This window comes from Elephantulus edwardii, unplaced genomic scaffold, assembly GCF_000299155.1.
Source record: "Elephantulus edwardii isolate Elephantulus edwardi_28Jun2011 unplaced genomic scaffold, EleEdw1.0 scaffold00032, whole genome shotgun sequence".
Taxonomy (NCBI): domain Eukaryota; kingdom Metazoa; phylum Chordata; class Mammalia; order Macroscelidea; family Macroscelididae; genus Elephantulus; species Elephantulus edwardii.
The window spans coordinates 1,147,871-1,167,993 of NW_006399782.1; the positions used below are offsets into that span (position 1 = coordinate 1,147,871).

Genomic DNA, 20,123 nt, shown 5'->3' on the forward strand with positions numbered 1-20,123 from the left:
TTCAATGCCAAGAAGACAAAGATTCTCACCACTGGGCCAATTGGCAGCATCAGGATGGATGGTGAAGAGATTGAGATTGTTCACAGCTTTGGTTTGCTTGGCCCCACAGTCAACACTCTTGGCATCAGCAGCCAGGAAATTAAAAGACGTATTGCGATGGGAACATCTGCTATTAGGGACCTTTCCAAAGTACTGAAGAGCAATGGTGTCTCTCTGGAGACTAAGGTGTGTCTGATACAGTCCATGGTCTTTGCTATCACTTGTCATGCATCAGAGAGTTGGACAGTGACTAGGGAGGATAGAAGGAGAATTGATGCCTTTGAACTGTGGTGCTGGAGAAGTGTATTGAGGGTACCATGGATTGTTAGGAAAACAAACAAGATTCATCCTTGAGAGGGTTAAACCAGGCTGCTCCTTGGAGGCAATGATTCTGAGACTTCGTCGAACATACTTTGGACATGTTGTAAGGAGGGACCGGTCCCTGGGGAGGGACATCATGCTTGGTAGTGTGGAGGTACAGCGCAGGAGGGGAAGACCCTCTGTGAGGTGGATTGATTCAGAGAGTGGGGTAATAGGGACGGGTGTATCGGAGACAGTGCAATTGGCACAGGACAGAGAAGAGTTTAGGGCTGTTGTACATAGGGTCCCTATGAGTTGCAAGTGATTCAACGGCACATAACAACCACAACAACAGTGGTAAGGAGCTGTGCTGCAGTCCTGAAGGCAGTGGTTCAAATCTACCACTGCTCCACAGAAGAAAGATGGGCATTCTCCTCCCCTGTGATTTACTGCCTTTAAAAACCCTATCAGTCTGTTCCAACTCAGTGGTATACAACAACAATATCTGATTGCCTTATTAGAAGACATTATTGAATAAATTGTGTTATAAATACAATTTCCAGAAGTCTTTTCCTGTATACTCTTTGGAGAGCGTCTCTGGACTTAATAAATTTAACTGTTTAAGTATTAGACATTTAAGTGATAGGACATAACGGAGGATTTTTTTTCAAATTTTAAAATGTTAGCATTTATAAACTAATATTAAGCTGATAGAGAATTGTCCCCCTAGAATATCTGATAAAGTCATCTTTAGTTAGTTATCATTGTTACAGACTCTAGATAGAAACTGTTATCTCTAGTTTCATGAGCAAATGGGAGGAATAATTAACTGACAGAATAATCACTATGTTGATCTAGTCTTAAAATCTACAATTAATGAGTCAAATCCACAAAGAAATTTGTTTTCCCAAGGGTCTAGTCACAACAAAGAGGGGAAAAACGCATCTCTTAAAGTCTTTTTTACCTGTTAATTTAGAGCAGCTGTCTAAAATTGCTTAATGTTAGTGTGCTAGAGTTCAACTGAATTACCACTGAACCATCTTACAATGTTGAAAGAAATAATGGACTAACACAGTAATACTTTTTGCTTTTTCCTTATGAAATTGAGCTTGACAGTGTTGTACCTATAGTGGTATTTTGTATAATTGTCTATATAATGTGCCTTTTCAGAACCCTGTGTTGGCTAAACATTATAATAGATGGACAGAGGATTGAAACTCAGTGATTGCATCTTGCTTGATCTACAGTCAACACCCTTGATTCAAGCACTCAAAAAATTAGGAGACAATATTGCATTGGACAAATTCACTGTTATGAGACCTCTCCAAAATGTTAACAATTATGTCAGTTTAAAGACAAAAATGTGCTTGATTTAGGGCATGGTCCTCTCAGTCACCCGCTATGAATCAGGGAGTTGGACAATGAATGAGTAAGGATTGCAGAAAAACAATTGATGTCATTGAGTTGTAATGCTGAAGAAGAGTACTGAATATCCCATGGACTGCCAAAAGAACAGACTATGTCTTAGAAAAAAGTGCAGCCAGAGTGCTCCTTATAGGCAAAGATGGTGAAGCTTCAACATTCTTTCTTTGGACATGTATGTAGACAAGGCTATTTCTTGGAAAGAGGCAAGATCAGCAAAGGAGAGGAAGACCCTTAGCAAGATAGATTTTCATGATAACTTCAGGAGTAGGCTATCTAGTGTGTCAGAGATGATAAGGATGGCATAGGATAAGGATTCAGGCCAGTTGTTCATAGGGTTGCTGTGGGTCATACTTGACAACACTGAACAACATCTGCTTAACACCAAGTTATATAATAAAAATAATTATACAATTTTTTTCTTTTAAATCTAGAGCTCTTTTTGATTATGACAAGACTAAAGACAGTGGACTTCCCAGTCAAGGACTGAACTTCAAATTTGGAGATATTCTCCATGTTATTAATGCTTCTGATGATGAATGGTGGCAAGCCAGACAGGTTACTTCAGATGGTGAGAGTGATGAAGTTGGAGTGATTCCCAGTAAACGCAGGTACGTTTTTAGTTTCCTATAGTCTTTCCATTTGAAAGTTGGGCAACATACGCAACTAACTTATTCTTTAAATATCCTGAATCAAAGTGGAACTTTTATGATTGTTTTTTCATATTGTGTTTCACAGTCATTTAATTTCATTCACATTGCTTACTCATCAGTTATATCCCAAAACAGAAGTTTTGTTAAAGCTCTTAGGGTTGCTAAAAGACTCCTTGGATAGCGTTAATCTTAACTACTGGCTGAAAAGTTGGTAGCTCAGACAAATTCAGAGGAGCCACGGAAGACAGATCCGTCCTTCCTCAAAAAGATCACAGCCTTGAATGCCCTGTAAAGCAGTTCTACTTTGCACTTTTGAGTTCACCATGAGACAGATCAACTCTGCAACAACTTACAACAAAGCTGATAAAATTAATATATTTCAAGTCACTGTCCTCTATATCAGCTTGGTGCATAATGCTTAAGATACCTGGTTGCCGACCAAAAGATTAGACATTCAAACCTACCAACTGCTCCATGGGAGAATACTTGAATAACGATGTACAGCCTTGGGGCAGTTTATTCTGTCTGATAGGATCATTAGGAGAGCCGAGGTGGTTTAATAGTAAGGAATTGCACTGCCAACCCAAACACATTTTGAACCCACCAGCTGCCCTGCGGGAAGAGGATGCACTTTAGTGCCTCTGAAAACCCACTGAAGGACCAGCTATAAGTCGGTTCCAGCTCAATGGTACACAGCTACAACAAAGAATCATTATGAGTCAGAATCAACTTAATGGCAGTGGATTGTATAGTATAAGGTAGTCAGTGCCTTGTATTTATTTATACTATTGGAGATAGTGGATCTTAGCTGGAAGCAGAGAATACCAGAAGAATGTCTATCTGTGTCTCATTGATTATGCAAAGGCATTTGACTGTGTGGATCATAACAAACTGTGGCTGACTCTGAGAAGAATGGGAATCCCAGAAGACTTGATCGTTCTAATGCGAAACCTATACTTGGACCAAGAGGCAGTCGTCAGAACAGAGCAAGGAAACACTGCATGGTTCAAAATTGGGAAAGGCGTACGCCAGGAATGTGTCCTGTCTCCATACCTTTTCAGCCTGTAGGCAACAGATTATCCAAGAGGCTGGGCTCTATGAGGAGAAGTGTGGCCTCAGGATTGGTGGAAGATCTATTAACAATCTGTGTTATGCAGATGACACAACCCTGCTTGCTGAAGCTGAGGAGGACCTGAAGTGCTTGCTGCAGAGGGTCAAGGACTGCAGCCTTCAGTATGGAGTCCCAATGTCAAGAAGGCAAAGATTCTCACCACTGGACCAATTGGCAGCATCAGGATGGATGGTGAAGAGATTGAGGTTGTTACCAACTTTGGCTTGCTTGGCTCCGTGGTCAACACTCTTGGCACCAGTAGCCAGGAAATCAAAAAATGTATTGCAATGGGAAAGTCTGCTGTTAGGGACCTCTCCAGGGTACTGAAGAGCAGTGGTGTCACTCTGGAGACTAAGGTGCGTCTGATACAGGCTATGGTCTTTGCAATCACTTGTTATGCATCAGAGAGTTGGACAATGACTAAGGAGGATAGAAGGAGAATTGATGACTTTGAGCTGTGGTGCTGGAGAAGAGTATTGAATGTACCCTGGACTGCCAAGAAAACAAACAGATACATCCTGAATAGAGTTAAACCATGCTGCTCCTTGGAGGCAAGGATTCTGAGGCTTCGTCTGACATACTTTGGACATGTCGTAAGGAGGGAGAGTTCCTTGGAGAGGGACATCATGCTTGGGAGGGTGGAGGGATGGCACAGAAGGGGAAAACTCTATGAGGTGGATTGATTCAGTGACTGGGGTAATTGGAATGGGTGTGTCAGAGATGGTGCGATTGGCACAGGACAGAGCTGTTGTACATAGGGTCGCTACGAGTCACAAGCCACTCAACATATAACAACAACACAACAACATTGACGAGAGAAAAGATTAAAAGTATCGAATGTTGTTATTAGTTTCCATTGAGTTGCATTCAGCTGAGCCTCAGATTATGTGTAACAGAAGAACACGTTGGCTTGGACCTGCACCTACTTCATAATACATTGGTGTATCTGAATGCATTGTAAAGCTATTAGGTGCCAAGACTTTTGATTGTATGGTTGGCCTTCTTTGAACTTTAGTAGAAATTAACACTACTCTAATGTAAAGTCAGCAAGCAGTTTGAACAGCCTCCAAGGAAAAAGATATGATAGTCTGTTTTTGTAAAACCAGAATCTATGCTCTGACAACGAGTTTGATTTGTGAGTATGTGCACACACATGTATACTTACTTGTAGAAGTTGAAGGAATAGTACTACAAAGTATTACCAAAATCTGTCAGAGAAAAGCCTGGTATTCTGCTTGGGTAAATCAGTCACTTCAGTAGTCAGTCCTGTGGTTGACAGCCATTCAGTCTGAAATGAGTTAGTGTGGATGGTGGAGGACCAGACAGCATTTCCTTCCACTTTGTATACGGTCACCATGGTTGTTGGGAGCCAATACAAAAGTACCTGACAGCAACAACAACCAAATTTTATAGTTTCAACTGTTGGCAAAATCTAAATATTTGACATGTTTTCTAGTACATCCTCTTTCAACAATGCAGCCTTCGATAGAACTTGTTCTGAAATAGAGCGTATTTGGCTTTAAATTTAAAAATAACTTCTTTATTCCTTATTTAGTCAGTAGACTAGATCTTGAGTATACATCTTGAGTATCATCCTCTAATACATCATACCTTGTAAAGGTTTGTATCTGTAACACTTGAGAACTAATGGTGTTTTTTACTTTTCTTCATTAATTCATTATCAGTATCATTTTTCTACCTTAAAGTACAATATAACAGTTATACCTTTTAATTCTTAAATGTATTTAAAACTTATATTTCTTTGAATAGAATTTTCTCTATTAGATCTGTTTACTTTTAATAATAACACAAGAAGTAATTTCTACAATTCTTATCTTTCAAGAATAGTAGTTATTGAGGATGGGCTGGGGGGAGGTTGACCATAGGGTCGCACAATCTGATGAGTGGAGGGAGAGGGAGGGGAAGGTAAAGGAAATGGGAAAGATCCAATGTGAAAAACAGTGTATATCAGCTTTGTAAGTAAACCAATATAAAATTATAATTTTATTTAAAAATAATAGTATTTATAAAAAATACTTTGTTGACTATTGAAGATAATGATTAGGAAAAAAGTCACATTAAGTTGTAAATGTAAGTTCATTAAATGCTAAGTTTGTGGTACACTTAGCAAGTGCTTAAGCAAAATTAAAAATTTCATTTCATGAACCCTCACAATTATTCTAAAATAGTGAGGTAGGGAAAATCACTTTTAAATTAATAAATGCTAAAAGAGAAACTTGACTGCACATTAAAAAAAATCCATGTTGTGAGTTTTATTTCATTTCTTCTTTTTTAATTTTAAAAAATCCATAAATGCTAAGAACCCATAGTGAAACTATATAACTAGAAAATAAAGAAAAAATTAAATGTATTTATTCATAGGCTATTGTGCCACTGGTCTGTGCGTTGCTGTGCAGTGGTAACTTGTGGTTGCTGAGATGCTAAACACTGGGACACTGATGTGCCAAACGTGGTATTCGTTACCCATGGTGGACAGTGTTTGCTGGAGCTTCCCAACTAAAACAAGCCTGGAAGCAGGAACGGCATCCACTTCCGCAATGGCTTGCCTCCGGAAACTCTATGTATGAACAGTGCTCAGGCCTTTCGTTCATAGGGTCTCTGTGAGTCGTCTACTACTTGACGGCACCTAACAACAACAACAGTTGTAGCCAAGGGCATTTTTTTAATAATTTATTTTATTTCATTATTTTTTGTGTGTACCGTCAGATCAGATCTGACTGGTACAGGAGATTGTTCCTCCTTCTCCAGCAGAGCATCTGGTGGATTTGAACCATGCACCTCTGAGACTGTAGTTGCAGCTTCTTGCTACTAGGCCACCAGAGCTTGCCAGCCAAAGGCATTTTATAGTTTTTATTTTGTTGTTTTTTTGTTCTTGTTTTTATTATGTGTAAAAATAGTTATTAGGTTGAAATACTATTATGTATGTCAAAATGGGATGACATGAGCTGCAGTAGGCCACCTTATCTAACTTCACCAGAGGGAATCAAAATAAAAATCATCTGCGTCAAGGCTGATTACTATGAAATGGAGATTATTGTTTCCCTCTAACCTTTTCAGCAGTTCTGATACCAGACATCCCTCCCTTGTTACTTTTTATTCCTGTACTACAGTAATGCATTATAGTGACCACACAGAACTCATAGACTATTTTATATAGTCAGTTTATTGGGGAAGTAATGGGTTACAATTCAAGATCAGGACAAAGTTACGTATACACTTCTTCGGTCCAGACAGGGTCCTCTCAGCTTCACCCAAAGACAGGCCTGAGCCCTATAGTCCTTGCGCTCCTCACACCTCTTTTGGCAATCCTGGCCTCTGCCATTAAGTGTCTGTCCCACTCCACCAGTAACCTTAAACCTGATAGTTCTATGAGCTGGTAAGCCCACTGCATCATCTCGCACCAGTTTCTTGGTTCTATGATTCTGCTATAATTATTTTACCATCTACAGTGTCATGGTTTTCCTTGCAGGCAGCCCTCCAAAGGACACATTCTTCTTATGTCTCCTTGGTGCTAGTAGTCTCTGATGTGCCTTTGAGATGTCTCATTTTAAATCTAATGGAATAGTAAACTAACCCTTTCATTCAGCTTCTGTATACTTTATCCATACGGTCACATTTCCCCACAGGGTGCCAACATACACCTTATTTGCAAGCTCCCCATCCTCTTGATGGGCCACAGGCATCTCTTATGCATAGGCTTAATGAGTCATGTTGTAGGAATTACAAAGATTATTGGCTTAAAAACAAACCTATTACTATAGTATCAGTTCTAATTCATAGTACCTCATATGTGTGTCAGTGTAGGACTGATTCATACAGTTTTCAGTGGCTGATATATTTTTCATTTAGATAACATTCCTGTCTTCCAAAGTACCTCTGGTTGGATTTAAGCATCCTAGTATTTAGCAGCCAAGAATGTTAACCATGTGAGCCACACAGACACTTTAAAAGCTACATATACTTCTACTTAACCCTGTTCTAAGGCACATTTTCCATTTCAGAGATGTCAGCGTTATTTGTTGTTCCCTCAAAGATACTTGAAAATTACTTTTCTATATACAATAATTTAACCATAAAACTAGTTGTTATTTTATATTATGTATATATACACACAGCTAAGCAGGCTACATAAAAATAGTTCTTAAAAAAATAGACAAGAACTATACCACCCACAATATCCCTCACCTGCTTTTTGCAGTTGTTAGCATTTTGCCACATTCACTTTCTCTCTCAGGCTTAATTTTTAGTATATATAGTTTTGTTTGCCTCATGCTAGATTGGTACTTTTTAAAAGTCTGAGGTATTGCTAAGCTCAAATGATGACTCATACTTTGAGTATATCTCGAGTTTGCAGCTGATGCTTGTTTGGACCTAGCCACGATACCAGAACCTAACTAGATGAAGAGAAGATTTTCTTTCTGTGAGCTAGTGTTGATTGTTTTGGATTTTCTCTGGACTGGACATTTGTTTATAGATCCAGATTTAACTGTAATAGAAGATGCTTCAGAAAAAAAAGACATACCTATTTCCTCAGAGTTTGTTAGGACTGGGCAAATAAAAAATTGGCTATCTAAATGAGAGGATTAAGATATAAGGGATGAAGCAGCTGGCTTACAGATTTCCCTAAATATAGATGATAGGAAGGGGAAGGCTGATCCTTCAGATGATGAGAAATAATTTCTAGAAAATCCACAGCTTGCTCTGTGGGCTTAGCTTAAAAGTTGGCTTAAATAGCCATTACATTAGCCCCCTCTAGTCTCCAGCTACCTTAACTGCAGGCACATGGTATTGCAAATCATCAGTAGCTTTGAAACTAGAATAATAGAGTACTTCCCCTACTGAACAGCAAGATTTGAGGGAGACTGGAGCAAGATTGTGGTGATGGTTGTAGGAAGCCTGTGACATTACTGTGGAGAAACTGTGGCAGGGTGCAATCAGAGGAGCCCTTATATAAAGGCCACAGTTTTGCTGTTCTTGCCAGATGTTGGTAGGAGAAGCTGACTTATAACTGCTTTGTGGCAACCTTGCTGGATGACTGAGGAAATGAGAGTTTTCTTATTTGTGCTACTAAACTGAACTGAGACTTTTACTAATTGAGAAGTTAGTTTTCTGTTAATCTGGCTTAACACTGCTGAGCTAAACCCTAGACTTAAATTGGGTGATGTTCTTTACCACCCCCATTCTCCAACTTACATCCCTAATAAGCCCCACTCTTGGTACCATAACTGTGAATAAAGTGTATACCACCAGTGATTGGTGGAAATAGGTGCAGGAGTGCGGGGGAGGTGCTGGCATGTCTAAAATATAGCAGGTGTCTGTCTCAACTACCCCCATGTTGATTGTTATAATCAGGAAGCTCCACCAAACACTGTCCAGCATGGGCAACCATTATCGCATTTGACACATCAGTGTCACAGTGTTCAGCATCACAGCAACCACAAGTTACCTTTGCACAGCAAATGGACAGATCAGTATCAGTGCTATACTACTTAGAAGAATGTTGGACCAGAAATAAGTAAAACCAGACCTGAGAGCCGCAGATTAAAATCACCCACCTCTTGGCTTGGTAACATCCCTTTCTGTCCGCTAGGCCAACTGTGCTCTCCCTGTGTTGTTGTTACTGTTAAGTGCCATTGAGTCGTAGACAACTCATAGCGACCCTATGAACAAAAGACCTGAACACTTGTATAATTTTCAATATAACTTAAAAAAAATTCTATTCTGTACTTTGACAGGGTTGAGAAGAAAGAACGAGCCCGATTAAAAACAGTAAAATTCAATTCTAAAACAAGAGATAAAGGGGTGAGTATATGAAATCTTTTCTCTTTGGCAACTAATAGTTGGGCACAATAGGCCTTTTCATAATCTTTGGTTGTGTTTTATTATTAAAAGGAGAAAGACTTGATAAATTAACTATAATCACCCCTTGTCCTGGTGCTTTGCAGTAGTAGATATTAAATATTTTCATTAATTTAAAACACCCATTTCAAAGACCTTTCCAAGTGATCACAACTATTATTTGATATATTCTTAGCTACATACTCTTGGTCAAGGTTATTTTTATAAATAAAGCTTTTATTTGGATGTTCAATTATATGTGTCTCCATTTAATAATCATAATAATTGATCATGTAATAAATCTTGAGAAAATATGCACAAAAATATTACTACCTCACATGTTTACAGATTGAATTCATGACTTTTTTTTGTTAGGTCTTTTCCCACTTTATTCTTGATATAACTTGTTATTACATAATAATTCAGTTTTTGATGCTTGAGTCAGCATGAATTTTTATTTCTATTTAAGTAGAGTTAAAAGGACACATGAGAAAAACAGGTGTATAATGGTCAAGAAATAGGTCAGAAAGCTTTTTTACAGATGTTAAACAGATAATCTGTTTTCATTTACTTTCAGTCTTGTGCTTGGATCTAAAAAAAAATAAATGTTTCAGTAAATGGCAGAGATATTACTGATTTCCTCCTTTATTATATGTATTAGTTAATAATCCAAAACTTAACTACCATAGAATAGTCTAGAAGTAAACATAAAATAAGGACCTGGACACATGAATTCACCTAGTTTTGAAACACTATGCAAATGGTTTTAAATTTTATTTTTATATGCCATTAAACCCTGTTTCAAATGAATGTCAAAATTTAACTCAGCAAATAAATATGCTTTTGTACATTTTTTTATATCACTGAATATTCAAACTGAAGCCTTAGATTCTAGAAGATAAAAATATATGGTCCTTGGTCATATAAATTAAATTAAAGCAATGCATTTATATAATGCATTCAGATACATTAGAGATTAAAATTCCTCCAAAATGAACTATAACTTTTAGAAGACAACATTATGTACTGTGATCTGTAACATTTAAAATAGAAACTCTTATTGGAGGAAATACTCCAAGTAAGTGCATAGGATTTGGAATACGTACTTTTAAAATGTGTGCTTTTAAAGCTTGTTGTATGTGTCAAATGTAATTGAGTGAAATGTGGTTGTCAATGAATGGAAAATGAGGCTGCATGTTATAACTTTAATACTTAAGAAGTTAACTGAATTAACGACTTATTTAAATCTTGCTCCTCTTTGTTGACTGTAACCAACTTTATATACAGTCACTGTGTGTTCTAACACAGCACCAAAAGTATGCATGATACTACCTGGGGTAAAAATACGCTTGCCATTGATACAGGACTGCATTTCTTTCTGAAGTACTGTTTCACATACTAAATTCTCCTTTTCCTTTCCTTACATGGTGGTTTGTTTACCCATTTTCTGCTACATATTTGCAACATTTCAGCTTTTTATTAATTTTTAACCATTATGTTGACATGCTACATATGAAAGTTACATATTTATATAGTTAATATTTGTATCATTAATTTGTGCTACTAGTGTATTTGTTACACTAAATCCCTGACTTGCTTTACATACAGCATCTTAACAGGAAGTAATTAAGTAGACATTTTTAGTTTTGTGGGGTTTTGGTGGGTTTCTTTTTTTAATAAACTGGAGGTTGCACGTCTCTTCAGTTTTGTTTTCCATTTTTGTTTTGTTCGTGCTATTGTCACTTTTAATAAATACTCCACCTGAAGGATGTTAAATATAATACCATTGATACATTTCTTAACTAACAATTCTTTCTATTTTTATGATATCTTTATACAATATTTCATTCTAGCTAACATCAAAGATAGCAAGACTCAAAACATTTTAAACTTCATATTTCTTTTGTTGTGTACTGTGAAACTGACTCTGACCACTGTATATGCAGTATGAGGGGTAAATAATCTCATATCCAAAAAATCATCTATTTTATCAGACAGTGAAATTCATCACTAAAGTAAAAAGCCATTAATCATCTTGAATGAAAAAGTTGTTCCCTTCTAAAAGAGATCACAGTATTTTTTTTTTTTTATAATGGAACTTTAATTTCTTTTTTCTCTTTGGATGCAAGTAAGGATTTTTAGTAAAATAATGCTACTTGACAATGTATACAATACCCATAAATCCATATTTCTTCCCAGTAATTTTTTCTCATCAATTGAATTTGTAACTACGGTTTAGAGAATTTACTTACCTGTTGTTGTTGTTGTTATGTGCCGTCGAGTCGTTTGCGACTCATAGCGACCCTATGCACAACCCTTAAACCCTGCTCTATCCTACGCCAACCGCACTGCCTCTGACACACCCATCCCGATTACCCCAGTCACCGAATCAGTCCATCTCATAGAGGGTCTTCCCTTCCTGCACCGTCCCTCCACCCTCCCAAGCATGATGTCCCTCTCCAAGGACCCATCCCTCCTGGCAACATGTCCAAAGTATGTCAGACGAAGCCCCAGAATCTTTGCCTCCAAGGAGTAGCTTGGTTTAATCCTCTCCAGGATAAATCTGTTTGTTTTCCTGGCAGTCCCTGGTACATTCAGTACTCTTCTCCAGCACCAGAGCTCAAAGGCATCAACTCTTCTTCTGTCCTCCCTAGTCATTGTCCAACTCTCTGATGCATAACAAGCGATTGCAAAGACCATGGCCTGTATCAGGCGCACCTTAGTCTCCAGAGAGACACCATTGCTTACTTAGTCTTGGAAATTTAAGATTGAAGCCAATATATATTATTATTTATGATTAGTGAGTTTATCAACCCTGATTACTGATATTAAAAAGTAAATAGAGGCTTAACTTTTATTTTGTAAAGCCTGTAAGAATATTTAAAAACCTTAAATTTGAGCTAAAAGTTTATTTCAATTCGTTCAGCACATGAATCAACTGGGATTACATGCTTAACAATATGGGGTACCAATAAACTGTCAATATGCTTCAAAATAGTAAAAACAGCTTAAGATATGAATAAACCCAGGAAAAAATCAGAGCAGAATTTCTGCCAAATATTTTTCCCTCTTCAGAAAAAAAAAATAATAATTCCCAGTGTCACTGGTAGGTAAAGCCATTTCATTCAAAACATGAATGTCTGTGACAAAAGTTAGAAAACTTAGCTTCATCTTTTATGTTCCCTGCTCTTAATTTATGACTACACAAATAACACATTTCTGAAAGGGGCAGGAGGGGGGGGAACCTTGTTTCCAATATCTGTATAAAAATGAGAATCAAATCAACTGCTCAGTTCTTGTAAGCATTTATGTGAATTTTTAGAATAGGTCTTTGTGCTTCTGTAGACATACAACTTTATTTTCTATATGGGATATAGTACCACTGGCTGTAGATCATATATATCCATTCACCTTGGAAAGGGACATCAGTCTTGGAAAATTGGAGGGTCTGCAAAACAGAGGAAGACCCTCAGTGAGATGAATTGATCCATTAACTATCACAGTGGGCTTAAGTGTTCGGAGATAGTTACTGAGAATCATGATCAGCTCAGTGGCACCTAACAGCCACCACCACCACTGAAGCTAACCCTTCCTCAAGATTCCAAGGTGATAGACTGCCTACCTTTTGCCTAGAGCAGATGGTAGATTCGGACAACCAGAAAAGTACAGCTTTGGGCTTGGCAGCTCAACTCTCTGCAGACTGCCCATGAAACCACATACCTCATATGCATAATAGCCTCCAAGTTGGCAAAGACCATTCTGACTCTTATTTCTTTACTTCTGTAGGATTGAATTGGATTCTATATGCTGTATTGGCTTACTAGTTTTCTTCCCATTTTCTGGTTTATGCTACTTAGTTACTTTTTATTTAAAAAAAATTACTGGTTTTAAATATTCAACACTGTTTTCTTGTGGTTATTTTTAATTTCATTTAATGATGGCTTTTTTTGGTTGATTCATTGTAATCAGATGCACACACACAAAGAAACAAATTTGTTAAAACCAAATGAAAATCAAGATTATTACCAAATGCACACAAAAAAGTTGAGCGTTTGGAGCAATGTTTAAAACAATTTTTCTCATGGAGTGCCTTTTACTTAGATATTTGTCTAGAAAAATATGGATTAATAGAAATAGATATCACTTGATTTGTACTAATCTTACTTTTGCCCATTTTGTCAAGTAGCACTTTATTCTTATTTTTAGATCTAACTAAATTAAACTTATTAAAATATCAGTCTTAACCTGTAAAATGTTACAATTAGACAAGTTGAGTGAATTCAGAAGTATTTTCTAAATTAAAGTCAAAATACTTTATAAATTAAATTGCCATATGAACTGCACACGGTGGTCACAGGAGTCAGCTTCCACAGAGCTACTAGGTTGAGCCTTTGTACACACAGACAGTAGACATCCCTTTGTTTTGCCCCTCCTTCTCTTCTTCAGCAGTCATTCAATGACAAGCGTAAAAAGAACCTCTTTTCCCGAAAATTTCCCTTCTACAAGAACAAGGACCAGAGTGAGCAGGAAACAAGTGATGCTGACCGTAAGTATGTGGATCCAGTGGTCAACTGAAAATAAATGTAAAGGGACCCACTGCCCTGCAGTTGGTTGTTACCATGGAGACAGTTTCAAGAGCTGCAGCAGGTTTCTTACCGATTATCTTGTTCAGGAGATAACTTAAAAGGCATAGTTTATATGTCAGTCTTAACTAGTTCTACCAATTTAGGATTTAAAGTACTTTTAAGTTATCTGGTCTTTATTTCCACATGAGTTTTTTTCATTATATGTAGACAATCTGAATTTACTTCTGAAACAGCAAAAAATAGTCTCTGTCCACCCTAATCAGCCTTCAAGATAAAACCAGCGCTTTTCATTGTTAACTCTTTTCAAACTTTAAGAAATCTTCAAAAATATTCTGAAAGAACATGTGCACCTGTAATGGTCTTGGAACTGTCTCTTATTGTAGCAACAATTTTATACATTACTGACAACTATTTTCTTTGATTATCTTTTTATTGCTTGCTCTCTGGGGACTACTTTCTACAGGAGATCCCTGACGACATGGGATCAAAAGGCCTGAGTAAGTGATCAAAATACTCCCAAGTTGTTTTTTAACCTCCATCTACAGACCTACATTTTTCAGATACATCTTTAAATTCATGGTAGTACTCTCCTGTAATGAGGAGGTGTATAATTTTCATTGCTTTTAGGATTTTCATATTAATAACATGCTTGGGATTTTTTTCCCCCTGTAATATTCACGTTTTGTTTTCCCTGTATTCCATTTTTCACATGTCACATGAAAAACTGCTCATAATTACATGTTCCTTTTTATAATTTTTATGGCTATTTTTAATATAAAGATTTTTTAGACAGTTTTTTATAATGGCACTATCTATACACATGGAAAATGTTAAATTGGAAAATACTATGTTTTATTTTATTTATTTTTTTTTAAGTTTTAATTTTATTTAATGATTTATTTATTCTCGAGCCATAAGTTTTTGTTTCTTCAGTTTCTTCTGGGAGATCTTTTTCTTCTGGGCAACCTCCTCTTCTGGTTTAGGAACAATCTGTTCCTTTTCAGTAAGGATCATCTCAATATGGCAGGGGGAGCTCATGTAGGGGTTAATCCGACCATGAGCTCTGTATGTGCGGCGGCGCATCTTGGGAGCTTTGTTCACCTGGATATGCTCAATGACCAGAGAATCAACATCTAAACCCTTAAGTTCAGCATTACTTTCGGCGTTTTTAAGCATATGCAGCAAAAACTCAGCACTCTTTTTGGGCCACCGACCCTGTGTCCAACCCCACTGTTTGGCCTGGGCACATCTACCAACTCCACCGTTGTATCGTCGGAAGGGCACACACTGCTTGTGCAAAGTTACATCTTTCAGATACTTGGTGGCTTTCCGGATATGCATACCCTTGATGGCCTGGGCAGTTTCTCGGGTGTTCTTAAAATGGACCTGGAGATTTGAGCCTCTTGATTTGCATGATTTTGTGGGGTTTTCCGGGTCAAGCGAGTAGCGAACCATGTTGGCCGATTACCTGAAGCCACTCACAGGAAAAGCCTATGTTTTATTTTTACAATAAAATAGTAATTACTGCCCTTCTTACTAAAATCATGGGAAGTAGACTTCCTTTCAGTTTTTTGTCCACTCTTCTTTTTCTTGAACTAGGTAAAAATCACCATAGTTCTTAGTAAAGCATTGCTATAATTGATGGACAAATCGAAAACACAGTAGATACTAAATATCAGACAAGAGGAGGTAAGGGCCTTGAGTTCCAGCAGCAGTCTATTTACCGGGGGAAATGTCTATCTTTAAATAGAAGCATTCAATAAATTTTAGAGTAAATGGATTAATCAAAAGCCATTATACAAAATTAAATTGAATGTTCAAATGAGAAATGTAACCAGTATTTTTAGTGAAATAATAAAAATTATTTTTTTAGGTGATAATCACACAGTCATCTTTTAAGCTCAGTTTTTTTTTCTGGATGATTCTTGCCATTTTGCTTATTAAATATTGTAAAAACAGTCCTTTATAAATCTTTTAAAATATCACACCTTACATTTTGTGATCTAAGTGAAAATAAGTTTCACAGACGATGTTTTTCTTTATTTACGCTCATTTTATACTGAAATTTTAATCTAAGTATTGGTATTTGGCTTTTAATTTAAACTTCTAGGATTAAAGACTTGTGTTAGATTAAAAGGGAGGTCTGGTGGCCTAGCGGTGAGGAGCTACTTACTTTGCCCAAAGTGGTTCCAATCCACCAGCTGCTCATCTGGAGAAAGATGGCTCCTCCACTACAAAGTACTGCATCTGAAAACCCATTGGAGGGTCAGTTTAGTCAGTTGTGACTTAGCAGTACACAACAGAAACATTAGATTAAAGACACTGTATTCTGTGTAAAACTACTTTTATTAGGCACAGTTATTTTTACATTTGCCTTTTTAGAATTCTGTACAGATTACTATATTCCCATTACTAAAAATACCTTTTTTACAGATTCTTAATGCCATAGAATTCATTTGAGATTGCTGACATATGTCAGAGGTATAGTTAGGATTAGCAAATGTTTTTATCAGTTGAGAGATATAGATTTTAAGAAGAAATTAAGAATTTTTATTTTGTTTTATAACATTGTTATACCTTGACTACAGATTATTTTCAAATCTGATTGAAACTTGATAAAAGAAACAGTATGAAGCATTTAACTGGTTACTGAACACTATCAGTTTTTTAGAATATTTGTGTTTGAACAGTAATCAAAAGCTGTTGAGTCTCTGCATTGTTTCATAGAACATGAAAGAATTTGTTCACCTAGTAATTTGATCAGATCAAGAAGATTTTATTTGGAAACTAAAAGGAGACAGAAAAATAGTAGTTAAATTCTAAAGTTGGATATAATGGAGGTCATCACATAAAATGCATGACTAATAGTGGCCAGTTTATACAATAGAAGATAATGAGAAGGGTGAGTCAAATATTACTTGTAGTTCACATTATCTCTATTCTAAAGTTTAGAATATAAGAAATAAACTGAGCATAATCCTGTGAGATTAGAGCAAGACCTATAAAAATAGAGGGACAAACTTCCATAGAAGCAAACCTTTAGGAAATATGTGGAATAAAACTGAATGTCAAGAAAGATGTACAGCTGCATGCATGTAAACTCACAGGATCTATGAAAAATTAAGTACTTACAGAAAGAGAAGTGAGAAGAATGGAATTGATGTCATAGGATACTTTTCCTTGGCGTGAATTTGGTAATCCCTTATTCTAAAGGGCACCAAAGAAACTGATGATTTACTCTGTTACTAGCAGAGGAAACAATGAAGTAATTGATTTTTCAGAACTTATTAAAGTACAATGGCACTCCAAGAAAGAAAAACCTATATAATCATAGCCTGAAAAAAAACTGGAAATAGAAACCTATGCAGAATTTAAACTATTTTTTAAAAGCTTAAGGGTAAGGGAAGTGTGAGGAGGGACACTAGTAAAATTACTTCAACAGAGACTAAAAGAAAGTGTACCTCATGATGTTATATAAAATCATAACATACAGTCTTGCACAAAATGTGTGCTTTTTATAGGAATTTCATCGATTTTTATAGCTTTCTGTTTTGTGAAACACCTCAGAAATTTCATCAAGCATAATAGATTTCCCTCTACATTATTTCATCCTTTTGTTCATCTTAAAATATCATAAAAGCAGTTATACAAAGCTCTTAGTACTGTATAAGCCTTTTTCATTGTGTCAAGATTAAAAGTGTTGGTATTCTTTGATACTTAGACAAGATAGACTTTGTTGAGAAAATGAAACTTGGTTAGATTTTTAAATAAATATTCATCAAACAAAATTGAAATTTTGAAGACTATATTATTTATTTGTGCCATGTATGGCCTTAGAATGTAAATATCTAATGGATCAATTAGAAACTAACTCTCCATTAAAAAAACTGGACAAAAGGATATGACAGTAGTGCTCAAAAGACAGATAAACATTTTTTGAATATTTACCATCCCTTTGGAAAAGATAAAACTGGAAAGGTGAAGGGTCAGTGTAGGAGAGGAAGACCCTCAGCAAGATGGATTGACATTCACTAGATTAGTGGGCTCAAGTTTCAGAGATGATGACACTGGCAAAAGATAAAGCAACGTTCACATCTGTTATTTTGTTGTGATTAGTGTTATTATTAGTCACAGTTTTAGTCAACAGTACCTAACAACAACAAGAAGGACTAATATATGATAATTTGTATATCTATTTCCATGGAAAACTTTTCTTATAAAGGAGAATTTAGCTATGGAAAGAGTTCTGTAAAATGGCTTAACATATTGCTACTGGAGTATAGATATTAGTACGACTTTTCTGGAAAAGTCCTTTTCCTTTACTAATTTCCTTTCCAGGGAGCTCTGGTGACATAGTCCATAGGAAGTTACTCTACCAGCCCAGAGGCTCTGCTTCTCTGTTGGTTCAAATCCATTGGAGAAAGATAGGCAATCGCCACCTTTGTGATGTACAGCCCCCCAGAAACATACTGGAAGGGCAGCTGTGGATCAGTTCCAACTCAGTGACAACAGGAGGGAGAGAATTCCTTCTCTAGGAACCCTGACGGCTCTGAGGTTACATAATTGACTGCCAAACAAGAAGTTGGCAGTTCAAACCCACAGCCACTCTATTGAAGAAAAGTACAACAGTCTTCTGTAAAGATTCACTCACTCACTACTACTACAGTACTACAGTGGAGTTGAACCTAACTCCTAGTTACCCTGTCAGGTTTCTAAGATAAAATCTTAACAGTAGGAGACTGCCTGCCTATCTTTCTCCCACAGAGCATCTGGTGGATTCAGACTACTGGAGACATTGGGTCTTTTCATTAACAGCACAACACACTATTGAAAACCCTATGACAGTTCTGTCCTACCAAGAAAAGTCACTAGGAATGGGAACTGACTTCTCAGAACTCAACAACAATTCTTTTACAAGGAATTTATACTAAGGAAGTAACCAGAAATAAAACTGTATATATCAGAATGCTCATTTTAATGTTGTGTTGTTGTTAAGTGCTGTCGAGTCATAGGCAACTCGTAGTGACAATATGAATGACACTTGCGTGCATGACTTTAATCTTTTCTCAAGGTTCATAGAGTTTCCAGAGGCAATATTATTAAAAACCTTACATATTTATATTGTTTCCACATAATAAATAAGCATCTGTGCATGCATAGGAAAAAGAATAAAAGGAAATATACTTTGTTTTCTGGTACTTCAGTAATTAACTTTTTTATAAGTAATCTTCTTAGTGAAGTAGTACATATGGAGAAGTACACAGATCTTTGACTCTTATGGGGACAGTTTGATTAATTTTCATGAAGTTATTGTTACCTGTGTAACATGTCATTATTGAGGACATTTCTTACCAGTGTCTCAGAAACACTTCTTATACCCTCTCCAAGTTACACTCTGCATATATACTAAAAAAAAAAAGGTAGACTCACACTGACCTAGAATAGCATAAATTAATTGTGTTTTGTTTTTAAACTTATGTCATCAAAATTTGCTCGTTGGTGGAGGGAGAAAATTTTTGGCTTCTTTTCAGCCAGTATTGTTTGTGATGCATTGCTGATGCTGCATGTAGCAGTAACTTGTTGCCTCATAGCTACAATAATATAATATTGTGCAAATATAGTGTAATTCATTTTTTTCATTCTATTACCGAAAACAAAGATTCTCACCACTGGACCACTTGGCAGCATCAGTATGGATGGTGAAGAGATTGAGATAGTTAACAGTTTGTTTGCTTGGCTCCATAGTCAACACTCTTCGTACCAGCAGCCAGGAAATCAAGAGACAAATTGCATTTGCAAAGTCAGCTGTCCGGGAACTGAAGTACTGAAGAACAACGGTGTCAGGCTGGAGACTAATGTGCGCCTTATCCAGGCTGTTGTCTTGACAATTGTGTGCTATGCATCAGAGAGTTGGACAGTGAATAGGAATGATAGAGAAATTGATGCCTTTGAGCAATGGTGCTGGAGAAGAGTGTTGAATATACCATGGACTGCTAGGAGAACAAATAGGTTTGTCCCGGAGAGGTTGAAGCCAGGATGCTCCTTGGAGTCAAGGATTCTGAAGCTTCATCTGACATACTTTGGCCGTGTTGCAAGGAGGGACTGGTCCTTGGAGAGGGACATCATGTTTGGGAGAGTATAGGGGCAGCGCAA

At 36.7% G+C, this 20,123-nt stretch overlaps 2 protein-coding genes across 9 annotated transcripts in view; one reads left to right on the forward strand and one right to left on the reverse strand.

Moving 5' to 3' along the window:
* DLG1 (discs, large homolog 1 (Drosophila)) overlaps window positions 1-20,123 on the forward strand; it is a 266,080-nt gene that overhangs the window by 214,494 nt on the left and 31,463 nt on the right. For 6 of the 8 annotated variants that reach the window (XM_006884182.1, XM_006884181.1, XM_006884184.1 and 3 more), the window contains 3 exons: window positions 2,196-2,372; window positions 9,282-9,348; window positions 14,434-14,467. In XM_006884182.1, the coding sequence (XP_006884244.1) occupies window positions 2,196-2,372; window positions 9,282-9,348; window positions 14,434-14,467 (278 nt within the window). Of the gene's footprint in view, window positions 1-2,195; window positions 2,373-9,281; window positions 9,349-13,830; window positions 13,931-14,433; window positions 14,468-20,123 lie in introns of all 8 variants that reach the window. The other 2 variants (XM_006884180.1, XM_006884183.1) reach the window with 2 other exon arrangements.
* LOC102864413 (60S ribosomal protein L17-like) lies at window positions 14,835-15,440 on the reverse strand. The gene has a single exon (XM_006884179.1). It carries the CDS (start codon window positions 15,423-15,425, stop codon window positions 14,871-14,873), a length of 555 nt encoding a protein of 184 aa, XP_006884241.1. The 5' UTR covers window positions 15,426-15,440; the 3' UTR covers window positions 14,835-14,870.